The 21,703-nt window shown below is 60.2% G+C and overlaps 1 protein-coding gene across 1 annotated transcript in view; it reads left to right on the top strand.

Annotated features, from left to right (window-relative positions):
• The window catches only part of TSNARE1 (t-SNARE domain containing 1), a 101,531-nt gene that overhangs the window by 46,738 nt on the left and 33,090 nt on the right, over positions 1–21,703 (top strand). The window contains exon 11 of the mRNA XM_068525747.1: positions 2,000–2,082. Coding sequence (XP_068381848.1) covers positions 2,000–2,082 — 83 coding nt within the window. The remainder of the gene's footprint in view (positions 1–1,999; positions 2,083–21,703) is intronic.

Raw genomic sequence — 21,703 nt, 5'->3', positions numbered from 1 at the left:
AGCCCCACCGGCTCCTGCCTCTGGGTCAGTTCTGGCCTGGGGCTTGGGCAGGGTCCGGCTGCAGGGCTGAGGACGGCTGGTTGGCAGAGTGCAGAGCCCCCCCGGCGTGCCTGCAGCTCTGTCCGAGTTTGGGGGAGTGGTGCTGAGGGGCTCCTCTTTGGTCCCGGGGGGCCTGGCCCGGAGACTGGGTGCCCCGGAGACCCCCAGAGCGGAGGCCTCCAGGGCAGCTCCCGCCGAGCACCCCCCCGCGGGGACTGGGGGTGAGCCCGGGGGCCTGTGGCCCTGCAGGGCTGCGCCCGGCCAGCCCGGGGTCTTCAAGACATGCGAAGGCCGTGGCCAGGGTCGAGGAGGCACCAGAGCCGCAGGCCCCGTGGTGGGCGTTGCCCGCCTGCCTGGCAGCCCCCAGGGCTCAGGAGGAGGGAGCTGGCCGCAAGCCGGGGGTCTGCGTGTACGATGTCCCAGGGTAGGGCTGCGTCTGATCTGGGGGGCACTGAGCAGACCTGCGATCCAGCCCTCCAGGGTGTGACCCCAGTGCCCAGCTGGCCCGGACACCGCTGTCTTCCGGCACACGGGGCAGCCGTTCTCACCTCTCTGCCACCTCCCTCCCTGTCGGGCGTGGCCGGGCCACTGGCGAGAGGGTCTGGGGCACGAGGTGGCTCCTATTCACCTCAGTCCTAAGTCGGTGGCGGTGAGGGGGGCGGGGGCCTGGGTGGGTGCCTCCTGGTCCTGCCTCGCTGGCAGCTGTGAACGGACAAATCAGCCTTCTGTGTGTCCTTCCTTCCCTGCTGCTCTTCCACACTGGCTGGAGACTGTGACCTCGGTGTGATGGGGCCGAGGACGCCTCTGCTCTTCTGGGGGGGCCGGCCCTGCGCATGTGAGAGAAGCAGGGGTGCCCCCATACTCTCCTGATGGGGCTCCCCGTGGAGGGGCCGGACTCAGACTTCAGGGAGGGAACCACAGGCAGGGAAGACGCCCCCTGCTCAACCCGGGGCCCAGGGGACTTGGTGCCTGGGCGGCACCTGCGTTTATGGGAACGGTCCCTGCCTCGGCCTGGGTGGTGCCCAGGAGTGCAGCTCTCCAGGGAGATGTATGCGTTTAGCCGCTTCTGCCTCTGGAGTTCTCACCAAAATGCATGCATTTGGAGGCTTGTCCTCTTCTCCGGGAAGAATTTACTTGATGCATATTTGCGTCTGGTCCCTGCTGAGGGCCATGCCCGTGGCCGCGGTCACTCCCTGATCGTCTGGGTGGTCCTTGCCTTTGGGAGGAGAGAAAACAGCACAGAGAATCGCCCTGGTCCTCAGCTGGGTGCAAACCCGGTTCCTGCTGGGGTCAAGCACCGCGGTCCGAACTCACCCCTGCCCTGCGTGCCCTCCAGCTGGGCAGTGCATCCACAGCAGGGCAAGGATGGATTTGGCACCTGTTTTATGTGATGCTGCCTTTTTACCAAGGGCGTCGCTGAGGGGAGTCTCCTGGTGTCCAAGGGCGGCCCCTGGGCCTCGTCAGGGCGGCTCAGATGTGCTGTGGGGCTGGCATCTTGGGGGCTGCGTGGACGCACCCGGCCGGCCCCTGCCCGAAGTCCTGGTCCCCGCTCAGCCCCTCACTGTTGTCAGAACCGGCCGGTCAGCGCACTTGCTGATGTCCAGGGCCGAGTGCGGAGCGGGGTGTTCCCAGGCCCAGCCTCGCCGTCTTCACGGCGACTCTGTGAACGTGCGGAGTCACTGCAGAGCCGGGCCTCACCCTCTGCTGAGTGGGCTGCCGCGGCTCCAAGGGACAGGCACCCCCAGGCTCTCTGTCCTGGCAGCTCAGGCCGGCCAGCGCCCACGCCAGGGGGGTGACCGGTGCCCCGTCGCCGCAGCCTCTTGTTCTCTGGAGGCTGGACTCCCCGCTTGTGCCTCTGAGTGATCACCGGGGGGCAGATGCCGTCCACGCCCCATCCCCACGGCCCTGGGTGACCTCAGGGTCTCCACTCTGTAATTGCTTCTGTTGTCTTGATTTGCAGATAGTATTGAAGCCGGCCTTGAGGCTGCGTCCTCGCACGCAGAGGCGGCCAGTGAGCTCCTGGCTGGAGCCAGCCGGCACCAAGTAAGTCAGTGTGAGGGGACAGCCCGCCGCCCCTCCGACCCCTGCCCGCGCCTGGGAGGGGCAGGCCCGCAGGGTCTTCTCTGCGCCCAGGCGGGCTGCTGTGGGGGGGGGGGAGAGGAAGGGGTTGCGGGCCGCGTGCCCAGGGTGGGAGGTCCCGCCTCCCCCTAGTCTGCACCACCCCCTCCCCCAACCCCGCCGCCGAGAGCGCGGTCGGGGCTTCTGCCCACCGCTCGGCAGTGAAGTGAGAGGGCAGGGGTGAGGGGCGGCCAGGAGCAGCGCCCACCAGCTGGGTCTCGCTGCAGTGGGTGCCGACGTGGCTGTGTCTCCCTGTTCCCAGGGTGCGCAGCACCCCAGCTGCCCCTGCAGGAAGCTCTGCGGCTTCTCCCTTACCCTCAGAAGGGCAGGATGGGTCTGTCGGTGTCTGCTGCCTTCCTGGAGGGCGCGGGCCATGGAGAGGGCCGCCTGGCCTTCCGGCCGCTGGGCCGGCTGTGTCCATGTCTGCCCCTGGCCTGGCCCCCGGCCGGAGCTGGTGGGGCCCTCTCTGCTTGGGACGAGTTGGCCGGCTCACAGAGAGTGAGGACAAATATCTGACCCTTATTTGCTTGAGATGGGCTTAGGGCCGCCTTGGGGACCAATGCCGGGCTGCCGTGCTGACCTGCAGCCACTGCGTGAGCCCCTGACTGGGCCAGGCAGGCTCGGACCTGGGCCCAGCAGGGAGGGGGGGCCGGCACCCGCCCTCCGCTTGCTCCGCATCACTCGCTGGCCCCCCGCTCCGTGCCGCGCCCCGACTCGCAGAGGTGGAGCCCACAGAGCGCATCTCTCCTGGAGCGTGCGTCCTAGGGGAGGGCGGGGTGGACAGTCCAGTCCAGTGACGCGAGGGCCCTGGGCCAGCCGAGGCAGGGGGTGCTTCCTGGGGGAGCGCCGAGCGGGAGTTGTCCTGGCAGAGGGGACAGAGGCCAAGGGAGGGGCTGCCCAGGCGAGCTCGGGGCGCCTCAGGCTGGGGTGCTGACGCTGCGTGGGGGCCCTGCCGGCGGGAGCAGGGAGGGGGCCGGGGAGAGATGATGGACGACGTCCCGTTCCCTGGGGGCTTTGGGAAGTCAGGGCTGTGCTGGGCAAGGGACTCCGGTTGCCTTAGTGGGGAGGAGAGGGCACAGGGCGATGGTCTGGACCAGGCAGGGGTGTGGGCGGGGCAAAGAGCGGGAAAGAGCGGCCCCCTCCTAGCAGCTGCGCTCCCTTCCCAGGCTTCCCCTCCCTCAGGGAGCCCAGTGGGCAGAGCACACGCGGGCCTGGAGGCCGCTGGACTCCACGAGAGTGCGTCGTGGGGTGGAGGCTGGCCCCACTGCTGGCCTCCCCTTTTCTCTGTCAGTGGCCACTGGACTCCTAAGTCAGGGCGACAAGGGTAGGCCACACGTGACAGCTGGTGAACACCACACCAAGGGGGGGAAACGGCATGTGTCTGCAGGACGGGGCGGAGGCAGGGCTGGAGATCGTGTCTGCTGGTGCCAGCTCGGGACTCTCTGCCCCAGCCACGGGCCCCGACCTTTCAGCACGCCGAGGGCGGCCAGACCTGCACACGGACCTCGCCACCTGGCTGGGTCCTTCCAGGGCCTCCCAGAATAGAAGGTACAGGCTGCAACTGACGAGCAAGGCGGACTTGTCGGGAGCCCAGGGCCCGGCCTCTCCAACGGGAGCTCTCCGAGTGGGCCAGTGCCTGCCGAGGGCCCTCACCCCCAGGAAGCCTCCTCTCGAGAGGGAAGCAGCACGCCGGCAGGGTGGCTCCCCCCGGGAGCCTCCGGGCTCAGAAGGGTCAGCAAGTGCCTGGACCGCAGATGCCTGGACCCCAGAAGGAGGATGTGACAGTGAGGAGGAGGAGGAGGAAAAGGAAGAACAGGAGGAGGCCGGGCAGCCACCTGCGCCCACAGACACATCAGGCTCAGAACCCCTACCTGGTGCCCGGGAGCTCGTGGGCCCAGTCCTCGGGGGTGATGCCATCATCGCCTCTTTTCCATCGCAAAGCAGGAGCACCTGTGCCATAGGTGAGGTGAGAGGGGCTCAGATCCAGGAGGTACAGCCCGAAGTTGCCACCCCGTAGTAATTCCTCCTGCCCTTGCCCACTGCCACGCAGCATGTCGGCAGGAGTCAGCAAGGCAGGACACCACAACCTGGGGCTCAGGCCCAGGGGTTTTCCCTGGGACCTTGGTTGACTCACCCTCCACACCCAGCCAACTGGAAGGTTAGCCTTCAGCTGGGCCTTTCATTTGCAGACTAGGGATTTGAGACCCAAAGGAGAGAAGGGTTTCCCCAAGGTCACACAGCTGTCAAGAGGAAGAGCTGATTTGGGAGTCCAGTTTGTAGGATTCCAAGTCTTGGCTTTTCCTGCTACCCTGGGGTAGCTCTGCTTTTATATACAGCTGCTCATCTTTATGGGATGTCTGCTTGGTGGATGGATGGATGGACAGACGGATGGATGGGTAGATGGATGGACTGAAGGATTGGAAGGGTGTATACACAAGTGGGTGGATGGATAGAGGTGTGGGTGGATGGATAGATGGATCAAGGATGGATAGTTGATGGATGACGGGTGGATGGTTTGAGGATGGATGGCTGAGAGATGAACAAATGGATGGATGGATGGATGGATGTAAGGAAGAAGGATGAAAGGAAGGAAGGAGGTGGGCAGATGGAGGGACGGATGGATGCTTGATGAACAAACAGATGGGCAGATAGATGAGGGGATGGATGAGTGGGTGGATATGTGTAGGTAGACAGATGGACAGACAGGAGGGTGGGTAGATAATGGCCAGCTTGGGTGGGTGGGCGGATGGACAGACAGATGGCAGCATGTGGTGGTGGCACCTTGGCTTTGGAGCCGCCAGGTTGAAGTTCTACCTCGGCGTTACTGGAGGACGTCTTTTGCCCCCTGAGTCTTGGTGTCCTAGTGAGGGTGCTGCTGCCCGCTGCAGAGGGGCCCCGCGAGACCGAAGTAGCTGCGTGGGCAGCGGGCCTCGTGCAGGCGGCGCTCTCCGGCATCGCCCCGGTCCTGGCCGGCGAAGGCTCACGTTTCCTGTCTCCCTCTGCCAGCCAACGAGGACGAGGCCCCCGGCTGCCTGTGGCTACCCCTGCGGACGCTGGATGGGCCGAGCCTGCCTGAAGCCGACCCCCTGGACCCCCGAGGAGCCTTCCCTGCGTCCACCTCCTCACCCTCCCCGCCCGCCTCCCCGGCCTCGGCACCCCCCGCGGCCACATTCCCCGGGGCCTCCCGGCCCTCGCCGCCCTCCTCGGCGGCACCCCAGCCCTCCGGGAAGCCCACAGGGGCTGAGGCCTCAGACCCGGAACGGCGGCTGCTGGACTCAGAGCGGCAGCAGGGCGCCCTGCTCGGCGCCTGGTCCCAGCAGCAGAGTGCGCTGATGGCCCAGCAGAACCTGCTGCTGCAGCGGCTGGCCGAGCAGAGCCAGCGGCTGGCTGACGGCGTCGAGGCCCTCAGCCGGACCCTGGAGAGGCTGGTGGAGGCCCTCCCGACCCGGGGCGCCTCGCCCGCAGTCCCGGATGGCTCCCCTGGGGGCGGAACAGCCTGCAGGCCAGCTGGAGGCTCCCAGGGCAGCCCCCAGGGCAGGCACGCAGGCCAGGAGGTCTTCTCAGGGATGATCCTGAAGGTGGAGGAGGAGATCTAGGGTCTGGACCCCGTGGGCCGCGTGCAAAGCAGGGACTCCGGTCCTGCCCCTCTGAGGGGCAGAGGCGGGGCCTTGATGGAGCCAGAGAGGACGCAGGACTTCGGCCTGTGGTTGCCCCTTCCGTCCTGCCATTGTCCGTGGGCCTCAGTGACGCGAAAGGAGGGCCGGCTGAGGTCTACTCAGGGATGACGCCGGTGGGCGGACCGAGCCCGCTCCGCTCCCATCCCGCGCTCCGACCGTCGGGGCGAGTGCTGTGGAGTGCAGAACGGGGCGCCTCTCGGCGGGCAGTGGGTGGGTGGAGCTGCGGGAAGAAGCACGCGGGGCACGGCGCCCCCAAACCGCTGCCTCGGGTGTGGGCCCTGGAGTGTGGCTCTGCTGGGCACCCAGGAAACCCCCGGCGTGTGCCCTGGAGTGACTCCCGGAAGCCCCCCTGCTCCGTGGGCGCACGGACTGAGGGGGGCTGGGACCCTGCATCCTCTTGACGCTGCCCCGAGGGAACCACGCCCCGTGGGCCTGCGGTTATTTCTCTCAATTTTATGTCTGTGGTGTGGGGTATATATACGTATGTGCACAGACGTTTGTTGGTACTGGATGGGGTGGGATGCCGTTTTATACCTGTCGACTTTTCTTAGAAAAACATTTTTCTTATATAAGCATAAAATAACAACAAAAAAAGCCAGTGATGATAATGAGAGTGACGCTGACAGGAAATGAGATGGAGCCCGTCTGTCTGCGCGTGCGCTCTGCCTCTGCCCTTGCCTGGCAGGCAGCCCTGATCCCCCCGGGTGTCAGATCCGCCTCACCTGTGACTCCTGGCCCTGTGGGGTCCCTCGGGGCTGGCCCCAGCTCCCGGCCCCGCCAGGCAGGGCACACGGGCCTCAGCGCACAGTTCGGGTGGCTGTTGGGGGTCCTCGTGGCCCTGGAGCTGTGCCACCTCCAGCTTCCCCTTTGCCTCCTTCTCCAGACTCGTGATGAAAGCCTTTTCCGGAAGCGAGAGGCTGAGGTCCTGGCATGAACTGGACAGCGTGCTGGTCCCGGGGCTCCCAGGCAGCCTGGCACTGAGGGGCGCAGAGACCAGGGTGGAACAAACACAGTGGGAGGGACTTTTCCTGGTTTCGCTGTTTACCGTGGAGCCGGCAGCATGTCAGCAACTCTTGTCCACAAAAGAAAGCCCGAGCTCCTTAGCTGCCCATCCAGCCCTCTGCAGTGTGGCCAGCGCCCTTCCAGCCTCCTCTTCCCCTGCGGTCCGGAGGACACCGTGTGTTCTCCATGGCGGCCTTTCCTTCAGCCCTACAAAGCCAGAGTGCATTTCAGTGCCATGTCTGGCCTCTTCCTAGAGCTTCATTCCAGGTGAAAGGCATAGGACCCTGCTTGTCCGTTAAGATGCCCGCTGCAGTGGACACACACCTCTCTAGGCAATGAACACTGCTCTCCAAGGTTACCCACCAACCCTGGTCAGCACCTACTCAGATCCCAGCCTAGCCCTGACCCTGGTCCCACGCTGAGCCCTGACCCTGGTCCCACGCTGAGCCCTGACCCTGGTCCCGTGCTGAACTCTGACCCTGGTCCCACGCTGAGCCCTGACCCTGGTCCCGTGCTGAACTCTGACTCTGGCCAGTCCCGTAACCCCTACTGGACACCTGCTCTGGGCCCTGCACTGAGTGCTGAGGACACAGCAGCCCAGGCTGAGCAGAGGTCTGGCCGCCTCCACAGGCCCGGTATGCTCTTTGCCCGCTGAGGGCCAGGCGGGGCATGACGGGGATGGGGTGCCTGCCTGTCGGGCCATCGGTCTGGGGGTGCACGAGGGAGCCTGGGTGGCAGGCAGGGGGACGGGCCCTGCCTGGCCTCGAGGGCAGGGGTGTTCATGCGGGAAGGGGAGCCGAGGATCTGGGGTGGGAGTGGCCTGAAGATCTGTTAAGAAAGAGGCTGGGTCTTGGTTTAGACGGGAGCTGGTCAGAAGCAGAGCGTTGAGGGAGGCGCGTGTGAGGTGAGGCAGCGGGGAGATATCTGACCCCTCCGGGGGGCTTCCAGCACCTCCTGTGCTTTCTGCCCAGACTCTGGGCCGGGCGACCAGGCAGATGGCGGGCCCGGACAGGGACATGCGGGAGAGGAGGGCCACCGGGAGGGCGGGGAGGGCGGGCGGCGTTGCTGTCCTGTGCGGGGCCCAGGGGCCAGGGGGCTGTGGCAGCCCAGGGTCGGGGGCCGTGTGCCTGAGGAGGGCGGGGCCCACAGGCCGGGGCTCTGAGGACCCCGTGTGGGAGCCCGGGGACAGGGCGGCAGGGAGAGGAGGACGCCCCGTGGAGGCTGGGTGACAGGTGCCCGGGGGCGTTTAAGGAGAGGGGGAGGGGCAGCAGCGTCCTGTGCACAGAACAGCCCAGAGGTGTGAAGACCGAAGGGTCCTGACTCGGGGCGTCTAGAAGGCGACAGCCACCACGGCAGGCCATGTTTCTGTGGCTTGCTCTGGTTGATTGCAAGACCTCTGTGTTCCAGAGAGACAGGCTGGAGGGCGGCTGGGACAGCTTTCCTCAGAGCCTGAAGAGACCCCAGGTCACCATGGCAAATCTGAGGCCGGGTGGCCTTGGGGGCGCACGGGTGATGGCCGGGGTCATGGAGAGAGCTGGGGGCCGCCTGGAGCCCGGTTTCAGGATTCCCAGTTCATGCCCTGTCCGTTCGTCGCGCTGCTTTACCAAGTGCATGAGCCCGTCCATGTGACCCCACGTGAGCAAGGCCAGGTCCCCGGCCCGGGGGAGCTGCAGGCAAGGAGGGAGTTGGGCAGATCCCTCTTGGTACACTGCGGGTTAGGCAGCCCATGCGGCTCCCCTGCTAGGAGACAGCTTCACGTGGAAAAAACCATGACTGTAAACGCTTTGCTGGCTTGCAGGGGGAAGCAAAATAACCAGGCTTGTCCCCTGACCGTCAGCCCCTCGCCACCGCAGTCAAAAGCGCTGGACGGGAGGCAGCTGAGATCCTGGCAGGCGGTCCTTTTGGGGAGAGTGCCGTAGGCCTTGGGGGACCCTCAGAAGAAGAAGAGCCACGTGAGCCCACAGGCAGAGGTCACTTAGTCTGCCGTGGGCAGCCACGGGGTGCAGGGGAGGAGGGAGGGCCAGCGGTTGCAGAAATAACAAGACCACAGCTTTAGGCCCGATACAGGCTAAATTATGTCCCCCTAAAGTTCAGATGTTGAAGTCCTCACCCCAGGACCTGAGCAGGTGACTGTGTTTGGAGTTGGGGCCTTCAGAGGTGATTGAGGTAAGGTGAGGTCTCTGGGGTGACCTCGGATTCAACGTGACTCGTGTCCTTATAAGAAGAAGAGATCAGGACACAGATGCGCACAGAGGGATGGCCGCGTGAGGACGCGGGAGGGGAGGGCTGTGCACACGCCAGGGAGGGAGGCCTCAGGAGGAGAAGGCCTGCACACGCCGTGGCATCTGACTTTCGGCCTCCAGGACGGGGACAGGGTGCATTTCTGTTGTTTGAACCACCGAGTCTGTGCTACTTGTTAGGGCAGCCACTGCCGACTCGTGCAGACCCCCAAGGAATTAATCAGATGCCTAACATAAGATAGTGTCTAAGAAATATTTTAAAAAGAAGATGAAATCACAAAGATGAGTAATAATAAGAGATGATCAAAAGTGACCCAATGAGTCTGGAAAAGATCAGTGATGACTTTTAGAACAAAGAAGTCGGCGGGGGACCGGGCAACACATTTGGTCCCGGATGACGTGAGAGGAGCAACCTGGGAGGCTTAGCTGGGGAAGTGACAGTGTGCCAGGGAGAGCTAAGGAAGCGGAAAGGGTGACGGGTGAAGGGGTGCGGAGGGTATACCAGCAATTCAGCACAGGTCTGGGCGGGGTCCCAGGAGAAGAGAATTGAATGAGGAAAGGCAGTGCGTGAGGAGGCCCCACCCGACCGCCCACCATCCCGCAGACACAGGAGGCACCTGACACCTGGCAGCCCCACGCCTCCCAGAAACCGCGGCCCCAGAGCGGGAAGGGGGCTCGGGAGGAGGGGCGGAATGACAGCCCCGCCTCCAGCTCAGTCACAGCAGCAACCGTGGAGGCTGGGGACGGTGGAGTGATACCCACCAAGGCCGAGAGAAGGGACTGTCAGCCTGGAATCGCGCCGCCCTCAAAACCATCTCTGGAGAGCAAAGACAAGTGAAAACTTGAGGGTTTACTGCCAACAGACTTTCACCAAAGGAGCTTCTGAAGGATGGACTCGAGGATGGAGAATAATCCTCGAAGGAAGGTCTGTGACAAGGGAAGTGAACCAAGGAGCTGGTAAATGTGGGGGAGATCCAACAAAGGACTGTGTGAGATAATAACATCATTTCATATTAAACAGTGATTTTTGACTGTAATGTCTTATTTGTGCAGTTAAGTTTTTAGAAAGGACAGAACAACAATGGGACAATGATAGTGATTAAATGATTCTGAGCCCATTTTCAGAGAAACTAAATATTAATTTTGGTGTCTGTTAACTATACATGGTAAAAACTCAAGGATTCCTTCATTGAAATTAAAGACTTACACTCTTCAAACGACCCTGTTAGGATAAAAAGACAAACTACTTACGGGGAGATAATGTTTGTAGATCACATAGCTGACAGAGGGCTTGTATCCTGAATATATAAAGAGCCCTCTAAATCCAACATTAAGAAAAAATACACTTGAATTAGAAAATGGGCAAAAGATTTGAGCAGACCCTTCACCAAAGAAGATATATGGATAGAAAATAAGCATCTGAAAAGATGTTCAACGTCACTAGCCATTAGAGAAATGCAAATTAAAACCATAATGAGATACCACCGCACGCCTGGTAGAATGGCTAAAATAAGAGATACAACGATACAGAGAAAGTGGACCATTCATACACTGCTGGCAGGAATGCAAAATGATACAGCTACTCTGGAAAACACTGTGGTAGTTTCTTAAAAAGTGAAACATTCATTTACCATACTTCCCAACAATTGCACTCCTGTGCATTTATCCTAGAGAAATAAAAAGTCATGTTTACACAAAAACCTGTACACAGATATTCACAGCATCTTTATCTGTAACAACCCCAAATAGGAAATAACCCAGATGCCTTCTGTGGGTAAATGGTTAAACTGTGGTGCATCCACGCCAAGAAATACTACTTAGCAATAAAGATGGATGAAAAGGTGGAGGGTTCTGAGGGCATTTTGCTGAGTGGAGGAGCCTGTCTTGTAGAGCCCATGCTGGGTGATTCCGCGGGTCTGACATCCTCTAAGGGACGAGATTGTGGAGATAGAAACGGGGCCGGGAGGTGGGCTGGGTGGGTGCAACTCTAGGACAGCACGAGGGCCCCCGAGGTATTGGAGCAGCTCTGTATCCGGTCACCACAGCGGTACAAGGATCTTCATGTCTGATAGCGTCTCACAGACCTACACACACAAGACACCAGTGGAAAATACAATAAAATTGAAGGCAGCAGTAACCTCTGGAAGAGTACTGTAGGAGTCTATAACTTCCACACCAGGAAGAAAGGAGTAAGAATGCAAGTAAGCAGACAAAAGTCTGCTGAATAAAAAAAGGGGGAAAAAAAAGAGCAACTAAAATAATACAGAAGAAAAAGAAATTGGACAAATAGAAAACCTGAGGCAAGCTTTTGAAATCTTGTCCAGTAAACAAACGTGGACAGATTAGAAGAGCCTATTAAATGTCAAGGATCATCAGATTGTAGGAAAAAAATATCTCTTTGCCATTTACAAGTGATCCAGTAAAACATAAGGACCAGAAGGTGAGAATGAAACTGTAAAGAAAAACACACTGGTCATAGTCAGGGAGGGTGTGAGTGGTAAGGTCAGCTTTGGACAAAATGGACGTGAAGACAAATATGTACATGGATACTATCAGAATTAATCATATAAGTAAATAAACAGGATAGCACAAATTACTGCATGATTGGTTCATCTCCTCAGGAAGATGAAGAATCTTACATTTCTATACACCTAATAAAAGAGCTCTAAATAGATAAATAAAGCCAGAACTTTCCACCTGCAAAGGGACTCCATCAGGAGAGTAGAAGTTGTCAACATGGTCACAGAGACTAGGAATTAGTGAAGATAGTGCAGGTTTCAGTAATAATCAGCACTTGACTTACTGGACCCTCAAACAGCAGATAACGGTCTTCTCCAGGACGCCTGGGACGGCTACAGATTTTGACCATGACTTAGGTCATAGAGCAAGTGTCAACAAACTTCAAAGAATCAGTAATGGGTAAAACACTGCAATTATTAGAAAATGCAATTAGGAAAATGCACAAAAATAAAGAAAAAGTTCCTTGTATGTTGGGAAATATTTAAAACAGTCCTAACTAACTGGGAGGTCGATGAAGAAATCATTAATAGATATGTAAAAAAGACATAATTGAATAATGATGAAAATACTACATATCAAAATCTGTGGGGTACTTCAAAGGAAATTAATAGCCTTAAATACTTACACAACAAAAGAAGAAAGGCTGAAAATTAATGAATTAAGATATTAAAAAGACATTAAATAAGAGTAAAAGGACTACAGAATGAACCCTGAGAAATTAGAAGGAAGAAGATTATAGAGACTAAGCAGAATTTATTAAGTTATAATAGCATCTGCAGGAAGCCAAGAGCTGGTTCTTTGGAAGGATGGTGAAAATAGACAAACCACTAGTAAGATTGATCCAGCACTGAAAGAGCAGAAATTCCAAAGTAATAAGAGAATTCCATGAATGGTCTTATGCCAACAAATTTGGAAACTTAGGGAAAAAATGGACAGATTCCTAGAAAAGTACAATTTGCCAACATTGACTCAAGAATAAATAGATCAGTGGTTCTGCAGCCATTAAAGAAATAGAATGCGTCGGAAAGACTTTCTCCCATGGGAACACTAAGCCCGATTGGTCTTTTATGTACGTTCTACCCAACTTTCAGGGCAGAGAGCCAGTCTTGTACAAACCTCCCTGGAGAACGGAAAAAGGGGAAATTCCTAAATACATAACTGGAGGTCAAATCAAAGGTGACATACGTACGGGAAAGGATCATCGTGGGCCTGTCTGTCTCATGGACACAGACCTGGTCATCCTATCACAACACAAGCGGACCGTGCTGAGTCCCGTGGCCTGCCTTTTGGAGCTGGTAGTTTAGCAGGAAGCCTGGACAAACCACCGGCTTTGGGGGAAGTAATGCCCCCACCCTCCATGGAGCTGCCTCAAGGACGAGGGTGAGGGATGATGCTGAACTTTGAACTCCTACCCTGAGGCCCTGCGTGGGGAGCTGTGCAACTGTCCTCCGGCAGCAGCAGCAGAGAAAAGCAGTGAACGCCCCGCGGGTGCCAGGGACAAGGTCGGCCTCCTTTCTTCCTGCATCCTTTCCACATCCTAACTGCTCCCCAGTGTAGGTCTTTACTCAGACATGTGCTTATCAGAGAGGCTTCCCCTGCTGCCTCTCACCCTCCCATCCCCACACGTGCCAACACCCCCTGTAAGTCCTTGTCTTCCTGGGCAGGTAACCTCCACAAAGGCAGGGCTCTGGCTGCACCCGGCCCCCGCGACAGTGCTCAGCCTGCAGTCCGTGCTCTGTCAACGCACTGCATGGTCCGTGCACCGCCCGTACCTATGCAGAGGCACCCGGAAGGCAGGGCCGGGGCATGGTCCCCTGGGCAGGGGAGATTAGGAGGTGCAGAAAGAAGGAAGGTCTCCAGTGGGCCAGGCCCGGGGTCAGATGGTGCCTTGCGGAGCTTGGGCTTCTGAGCTAATCCAAGTCCAGCCAAGGGCAGGACTCGCGAAGAGCCCAACTGGCGGCCTGGCCCAGGCCCCGAGCCTCCAGGGAGGATGAGGAGGGACTCTCTGGCCAGAGCCCTTCATCCTGTTCCCAGTGACAGGATGTTGTAATCTGAGAGCCCGAGAGGCCTCGTCCAGGCTGGGACCTGCTGCCCTGGCCAGGCTGAGGGCCACGCTGGGCAGCCTGTGGGGGAGGGGAGGCTGCCTTTTAATTTGGAGCCGAGCAGGGTAAATAAGCAGCAATTGGATTTGCCGAGGCCTGAGTCCCTGGGTGCAGAGAACACCGGAGAATCTTATTTTCGTGATCAGATTGTTATAAATTCTCCCCACCATCTGCTGGGAAATGTAAATGTGAATTGGGTTCCAGGCGCCGGGAGGGACAGCTGGTGGGGCCGCGAGGGGCGGGGAGGGGGACCCCGTGTGCACCCGGGCCTCGGGCTGAGCCCCAAGCCGTGCCCCTTCCCACCCACCACGGCTCTGTGCGCTCCACAGCCCTGCTCTGAGTGATCGCCCGCAGAAAAGTAACCCCAGGCGAAGATTTAAGTCAATCTGCTGGTGACTGGACTCACCATGCCTGGGTAGACGGGCAGAGGTCACGGGCATAGGGCAGAGGGACTGGGGGGGCCCTGCACCCCGCTCTGTGCTCCACCTGCCCCAGTGTCCTTGGCGACTCGCAGCAGCTTCAGGTCAGGTGGGCGCTGCCTTGGCCCAGCTTCAGTGTGACTCTGCGGGTGTCCCCACTCCTCTAAGCGGCGGACGTGGGCCGACCTGCCTGCTGTCTGGCTGGCCTGGGGACCGGACCTGGTGGGGCCTGCGGAGCCCGCAGGCAGGAGGGAGGTGGCGCGGGTCCTGGGGCTGTGCTCCGGCTGCCCTGGGCCCAGGGTGAGCGACTACAGCCTGCGGACCACTCGCAGCAAGGCTGGGCAGGAAAGCCCCTCCCAGCAGAGACCCTCTCACCCTTTCTGGATCGGCGAAGAAGTCTCTGCTCAGGGGAGATGGGCCTGCCTCTGGGAGTGAGTGCAGGGCTGTCCCGTGTTTTTCCTGCTGTGCTGAGCACACGAATGGCGCTCCCTGTGGGTGTGGGGGTCTAGCCTGGCACGCATTCCTGTTCTGGAGACAAGGGTCAGGGGTGTCCTTGAGGCCCAGGAGAAACTGCCAGAGAGATGGCTAAAGAAATGCCAGCCCCGTGGGCCAGAGGAGGACAGAGGATAAATCAACACGGCCCAGATGGATGCGGAAAGGCCTCCAAAGGAGGCGGGGACTGGCTCTGAGGGGCAGTCTTAAAGCTCGAAGTGCCTGCCCCCCGAGGGGGGCCTCTGAGCCCCTGAGGTGAGAAGAGTCTCACCCCCTGCACAGATGAGACCTGTGAGGCCAGATGGTGAAGACTTGCCCTAGACTCAGGGACACGCAGCCACCACCGCTCACAGTATGCGGGGGACACAGGCATGGGCAGGCCCTGGGTGGGGGGCGGTGCACGTGTGTGCGCGTGTGCATGCACGTGTGCACATGCACGTGTGTGTACGTGATGTGTGTGTGCGCGCACGTGCTCAGGTGTGTTGCAGTGCTGTGTACGAAGTTTACGTATGTGCACACGTGTGTCGTATGTGCCTGTGCACAGGCATGTGTTCTCCTTGCTTGCCATCCAGGCAGTGTCCGGAGCATGAAGGTGGGAGGGGTCCGCTTCCTAGATGGGGCACCAGGTGGGCAGAAGGGCTTCTCCGGGAGGCTGCTGGTCTGTGGGAGGCCGGTGAGGGAGCCGGGCACGGGGCAGAGGAAGCGCTGCACGCCCCAGGCCAGGCCTCCAGCCCCTGAGCTGCCCACCCCACCGCGGGAGGGGCGCCTGGCCGCAGCTCACATCACCTGGCCGCTGATCAGACGGACCCCTCTCCTGGGTGGGTCCGCAGAGAGCCCAGGCCCTTCCCACAGTACCCGTGAACACCCACCTGGGGGGCGAGCTTCCGAGCGGCCCTCCTAGCACGGCTTCCTCCTGGTCTGCCGGTCCCAGACTGAGCTGCGGAGCACCGTACCAGCAGAGGAGCTGCCTGGCCTTCCCGAGCCTGGACACAGGGCAGGCAGACGGGAGGGGCGGGCCGGGGGTCCCGCGGGGAGACGGTGGCCTGGAGGAGGGGAGGAGACTCCTGAGGCAACGCCTGGCGTCCGGCCCAGGCCTGGTGGTCAGACTGACCGGGCCGGCTGTCCAGGGTGCCGGGGCTCACAGAGAGCTCCCACGCGTGCCAGGTGGCCCGCTTCAGCGTCTGCCTTGCAGGACCCATGCTCCCGCCTGCCCCCGCCCTGCCCTGCTCCGCAGGCTTCAGCTGGGAGGGCCGCGGGAGCTCCTGGCTACTCCAGAGGAAGGAGGTTCTCAGGCTGAGGTCACCCCTGAGTGGGGGCTGGGCTGGGAGTGGGGAATCGACTGCTCCAGAGAGGTGACGAGGGGACACCACCCCACCGCGGGGTGACTGGGGGATGGCTGTGTGCGTGGGAAGGTCCCTTTCAAGGCAGAAACAATGCAGTGTTGAAGTGGTAGGGAATCTGGGCTCATTTTCAGCAGCTGTATGCAAATTGCATGCAAATGAACCTCTTTTCCTTCCAGTACCAGTGAGTGGCCCAGAGAAACAGTGATCTGGAAGACCAGAGTGAGCCCAGCATCTTGTCCGATTCACAGCAAGAATCCCCTTCTTCGGAAGCTGTGCTGAGTAGGGGCAACCGCTGCTGTTTATTTAACAGATGAGGACGGTCCCTGGAGCCACGCAGACTGGGTTCTAATCCCAGCCCTGCAGTGACTGCCTGTGGGTGACTTTGAGCACGTTACTGAATCTCTCGGCTCCTCGTTTCCCTTTTCTGTAAAATACAGACAGTACTGCCTCAGAGGGTTGCATGGGAAGCACTTAGCACAGTGACTTGTTCTGATGATGGTGTGGTGGTGGTGATGGTGGTGGCAGTGGTGGTGGTGGTGATGCTGATGGTGATGGTAATGGTGTTGATGGTGGTGATGGTGGTGGTGATGGTGGTGGTTGTGATGGTTGTGGTGATGATGGTAATGGTGTTGATGGTGATTGTGGTGGTGATGGTGGTGGTGGTGGTGGTGGTGGTGATGGTGGTGGTGGTGGTTGTGGTGATGGTGGTGGTGGTGATGGTGATGTTGGTGGTGGTGGTGGTTGTGGTGATGATGATGGTGATGATGGTGGTGATGGTGGTGGTGGTGATGGTGATGGTGGTGGTATTGGTGGTAGTGGTGGTGATGATGGTGGTGATGGTGGTGGTGGTGGTGGTGGCAGTGGTGGTGGTGGTGAATCCTGCTGTGGTGGTGATTATGGTGATAGGAGCGAGTCCTCCACAGCAGGCATGGTACAAGGCCCTGGGAGAATGGAGAAGAAAAGTGATCTCTGTCTTTGCGATGCCCATATCTTCTTCAGAGCCCTCCCCAAGGTGGGGCTCATGTTCTAACTTGCATCTGTGCCCTCCAGCCCCTGCAGGCCTCTGTACCTAAGAGCTCCACTCTCCACACTCCCTCCACTGTCACCTCTGCTGTCGGTGCTGACAGCGTGCCTGCCTTAGGGCAGCTGTGACTTGACCTATGGACCTTCCTTAGAGCCCCTGCTGTGTCAGGAGGGCGGTGCAGGCAGGTGGGGGCAGGGAGCACAGGGAGGACGACACGTGGTCCTGGCTCTTGGGGGACCACTGTTCTCCTGTGGCCTCGCGGCACCACCCTTCCCCCACCCCCCCGCAGGACACACTCTGTGCTCCCTTCAGACTGCAGCCCCGCAGGGCCCCGCACCTTCCTCTGTGCAGCAGAGCCCCCAGCCCACTGTCTTCATTATGCCTTGGGGCCCTCCAGCCTCCCCCGCCCCTCCTCCAGCCTCCAGCTCCCCAGGTGGGCACGTCTGCCACTCTCGTCATCCTGGCTGTTGGCACAGGGCCGAGCGTAGGGTGTGTCCAGGACCTGCCGGAGGGCCTGCTGGGCCTGCTGGGAGCTTCCCACCAGGCGTGCAGTTGGTGGGGGGTATGGAGGGCGGGGCTACAGCACCCGAGGAGCCCCAGAGCATGGCCAGTCCCTGTCCTGCTCTCATGACAAACAGCCCACTGTTGCCCATTTTGTGGACGTGGGACTGAAACTCAAGAAAGACCAGCACTTGCCCCAAATCGTGCAGCTGGTGAGGGGCGGAGCCAGCGTTCAAATCCAGTCTCTGATGCCCAGGCTTTCCCGCGCACCTCGGAATTTTGGACAGAGCCAGGAAGTCGGGAGCAGGCAGGTGTTGTACTGGAAGGACCGGCAGCAGGAGGAGCCGGAGGAGGAGGATGGCCAGAGAGAGGCAGGGTGCAGCGGTCCCATGGGACAGCTCCCACCCCCCCCCCCACCCCCCCCCCACCGGCTGTGCACAGACGGGGATTCTGCGCTCTCTGCAAGCTCGGGGAATATTTGGTGTGTCTGTCGCCTCGAGCTGGTGGAGGTGGTCTGGAGAGGGGCGGTGTGTGGGCGGTGGGAGGGGGAGGCTGGGGCGAGGGGGTGGCCTCCGTGCCAGGACTCGGAACACATGGGGTGCCGGGGAAGCCAGCTGCAGCCCCGAGGCTTGGAACCCAGCAGAATCCAGTTGGCTGGGCCCTGCCTTCTGCAAACAGATATAGATTTGGTTTCATTGAGAACCTCAGTGCTGCCAGGCCCAGAGGCCCGGGCCCACGGCTCTCGTGCGCTTGCCGCCAAGAAAGAAGGGGAAAGGGAGACAGAACTGTGTAGCCCTTTTGCAATGAGAAGCCAGGAGTGTTTGCGTGAGATCGATTTCTGTTTCTGGAAGAGGTTCAGCTCTTAGCCCAGCCCCGCCACCCCGGTCCAGCCTCGGGTCTGAGGGGTGGGTGGGCAGCTGCAGTGGGGTGGCCTGAGACCCCCATCTCCCCTGCCCCCTGTCCTGTCGCCAGCCTTGTTGTTCGTGTCGCTGCTGCCATTCCTGCAATGTCGCATGAGCGAGGGCACACCCAGCAGTGGCTGGGCAGGCACCCTGGTTGTCTGGCTTCCAAGCCTGTCCTGCCACTGAGTCCGTTCCCCCCGGGTCAGCACCGCCTGCCCCGTCCAGTCTCCCTAAAATGCCACCTGCCCTGGGAGGGGCTGCGTCTGGCCTGGGCTCCTCGTCTGTGTGAGGGATCAGATGTGTCCTCCAGGATGGGAGGCGCAGGGCAGGACGGAGGGGGCTTGTGCCCCAGCTCTGCGAGTCCAACCTCACTCAGCCGAGCCGCACACCTGTCCTACGCAGGGGGCAGGGCAGGGGGCAGCATGCCCATTGTACAGATGAAACAACCGAGGTGTGGGGAGGTTGGGGGGCCCCCAGTTCAAGGAGGAGCCAGGATGGGGACTCGGTGCTGAGGCCACCCCTGGGGGGCCTGCATGTGGGGGTGATGGTGGCAGTGATCGCAGTAGGTAACAAGGGTGCCTGCAGGGCTGTCTGGTCCTGATGAGCTCCCAGCCGGGGAAGGAGCGGAGCTTGGAAATGCCCCAGCCTGAGTACTGGCTGCGTTAGTTACTTGCGTGCGACTTGGACGAAACTGCGTATTATCTCTGAGCCATCCTTTTCTTGTCTGGAAATATCCTTTGCCCGGGGTTGGGGGTTAGGTGAAACCGTGCAGGTAACTAACTGCCTGTTAGGAGCCCCGCCTGCGCAGGTGGCCCTTCTTGCACTGAGCACTGTCACCGCCGGCACCACCTCAAAGTTCAGAGCCGGGCAGGGTTCCAGCCCCAATCTGGATGCAAGGAGAGGAGGCCCAGAGAGGCTCAGAGACTTGGCCTGGGTCACACAGCTGGTCGGGGGCACAGCCTGGAAGAAAACCCCAGTGCCCGGGTCCTGGCCATCCTCCTCCACCTGCGGCCGATGCATTATTAATTGGCCCTCCCAGGAAGACATGCAGAGTGTCTGTTTACCTCTTGACAGCAGAGAGGGGGAAACAACAAAATTAAGCCAAACAAACCGCCCAGACATCAAACAAGCTCTCTCTCAAAGTGCGTGCTCTGCAGATCGAAGAATGCGGAGGGGCGGATCACGGCTGCTGGGAGACTGAAGGATGCAACCCCTCCAGCGAATCGCGGGCCTGTCTCCAGGGCGGGAGGGCTCCGGGCCTGATTGATGCTTTCAGAAGGCAGGCGCGAGAGGCAGCCCGCCCGGGGTGGGCAGGTGTGTGCTGCGTCCTAATTGGAAGGGCTGTGCCTGCCTGGAGTGCTGTCCCGGAGGCATGGGCTGTGGCGAGGAGGGCGTGAGCAGGACCAATGCTCCCCACGCTCTGCTCCCCCAGCCTCCTTGTCCCTCAGAAACGGGGGGGTCCAGCTCTCCTTCTTTATTGTGGTTTTTGGAGGGTTGGCTTCTCCTTTTCAGCCCCAACTGGTGGGAACCGTGAACTCTGAGGAGCCCCAAGTGGGCACCATTGGATGAATCCCCGTGATCTGGGGTCACAGTCTGGGGAACAGGGATCTGACCGAGGTGGGCGTGGGAAGTCTGGATCCCATTCCAAACGACTTGGGCTTGACCCCATCACTTGCCTTCTGTGTGTTCATGGGCCTTGGTGTTCCCAGCCTGTAAATGGACCACGGAAGGGGCGTCAGCCCCACGGACAGAGGCAGGGGCAGCTGGACACTGGGTCATCCTTCAGGATGTGCCCTCCTTTGCCCGGCTCAGACCCCAGGCCTAGGGGGGCAGCGATTCACCCTTGTCACTCTGCGGGGGTCCCGTGAGGGGAAGGGTAGTCACTAAGCATCGTCCCTCCCCTTTGCGAGGCTTTACCTGTTTCCCAGGTGAGCCTCCCTGCAGCCCCAGGGTAGGAGCTGAGTGCACATCGCAGAAGGGGGGCGGGGGTTAGGCTAACCCCCCTGCGCCGGTGGCCCATCCAGCCATGTCCTTGCCTCCCTCACACATCGGTGACTCCGTGGTCCCCACTACCCACCCCCCCACCGCCCCGGTACCTCACTGCTGCTTCAGGAGCATCTGTTGATGGCTCATTAATGATGCCAACAGGGCAGATGAAAAGGCTCAGAAGGGAAAACAGAAGCAAGGGGACAGCTTCGATCCCGGGATTGTTAAGCCGTCCCTGATGCTGTCCCCGCAAGCAAGGCTTCTGCCACGCTGACGCCCTCGGCGCTGATGGCTGTGTCCGTTTCCGCTGGTCCAGCGTCCACTGCTGTCTGCCGGGAAAGGGATCGGGGGCCACACCTTGGTGCCCCCATGCTTGAAACATTAGCACCTTGAGGAGTTTCAACTTGCTCTGCTCTGGGGGAGGGAGGCCTCGTTACAACACCATTTTTAGCCCGGTGAGGAGCTCTCCATGCCCCCCAGATTTGCACTTTCCCTCAAAATGCTCTTGCTGCTGGCAGGAGAATAGATGTGAGAATTAGAGAGCAGCACGTGGCTGTGAGCGTGAGGGGTTCCAAGTGGTGTTTGTTAACTCAGGGCCTGCTGGCATTAATGACTAGCACACACATCCCACCGAGCTGCCGGCCTTGGCACCGGGTCCCGTGTGTTAATGGTCACCAGAGCCTTGCTGTCGGCTTTGGAGGAGGGAGCGAGAGGCCAGAGAGGCCCCAAGGGCCCCCGAGGATCACACGGCAGGTTAGCGGCAGGATTTCGCATCCCTCTGTTAAACGGAGCTCATCCTGTTCCTCCTTGTATCAGTCAGCTCAGGCTGTTTGGCTGTAGTAACAAATGAGCCCAAGGCTGGGTTTGGTTCTAGCTTGTGTTACATGCCCATAGTGGGTTGGAGGTGCCTTTGCTCCTGTGCTTTGACTCCGGGACCCAGACTGATGGGCAGCCCCCCTCAGACATTGCCAGGCTCACAGCAGAGACCAGAGCAGTGGAAGAATCTCACAGTAGCTTTGGGTGTGTGCTTGGGAACAGCAAGTGACCTGCTGCACACTTCACAGGCCAGACCTGGGGCCAATGGGGCTGCTGTGCATGGTCCTGCAGGGAAGAGGGAGGGGGGAGAGGTGCTGAGAGAAGGGCCGTGCACTTTGGAATGAGGGTAGAAACTGCCCCCTGCTCAGAATCACACCCCTACCTCCAGCAAGCCCTCTCCACCCCGGCTTCCTTCGTCCCCTCCTCTCATGGCCTCTGCCCAGGCCCTGCCCTCCTTGGGGGTCTAGGGAATTGCCACCCCCTCCTCCATTCCCTGGAGTCAGGGAGGGACCCCAGTCCCCT

The sequence above is a fragment of the Eschrichtius robustus genome, chromosome 17, assembly GCF_028021215.1.
Source record: "Eschrichtius robustus isolate mEscRob2 chromosome 17, mEscRob2.pri, whole genome shotgun sequence".
Lineage (NCBI taxonomy): Eukaryota > Metazoa > Chordata > Mammalia > Artiodactyla > Eschrichtiidae > Eschrichtius > Eschrichtius robustus.
This window is presented reverse-complemented; position numbering and strand designations above follow the sequence as displayed.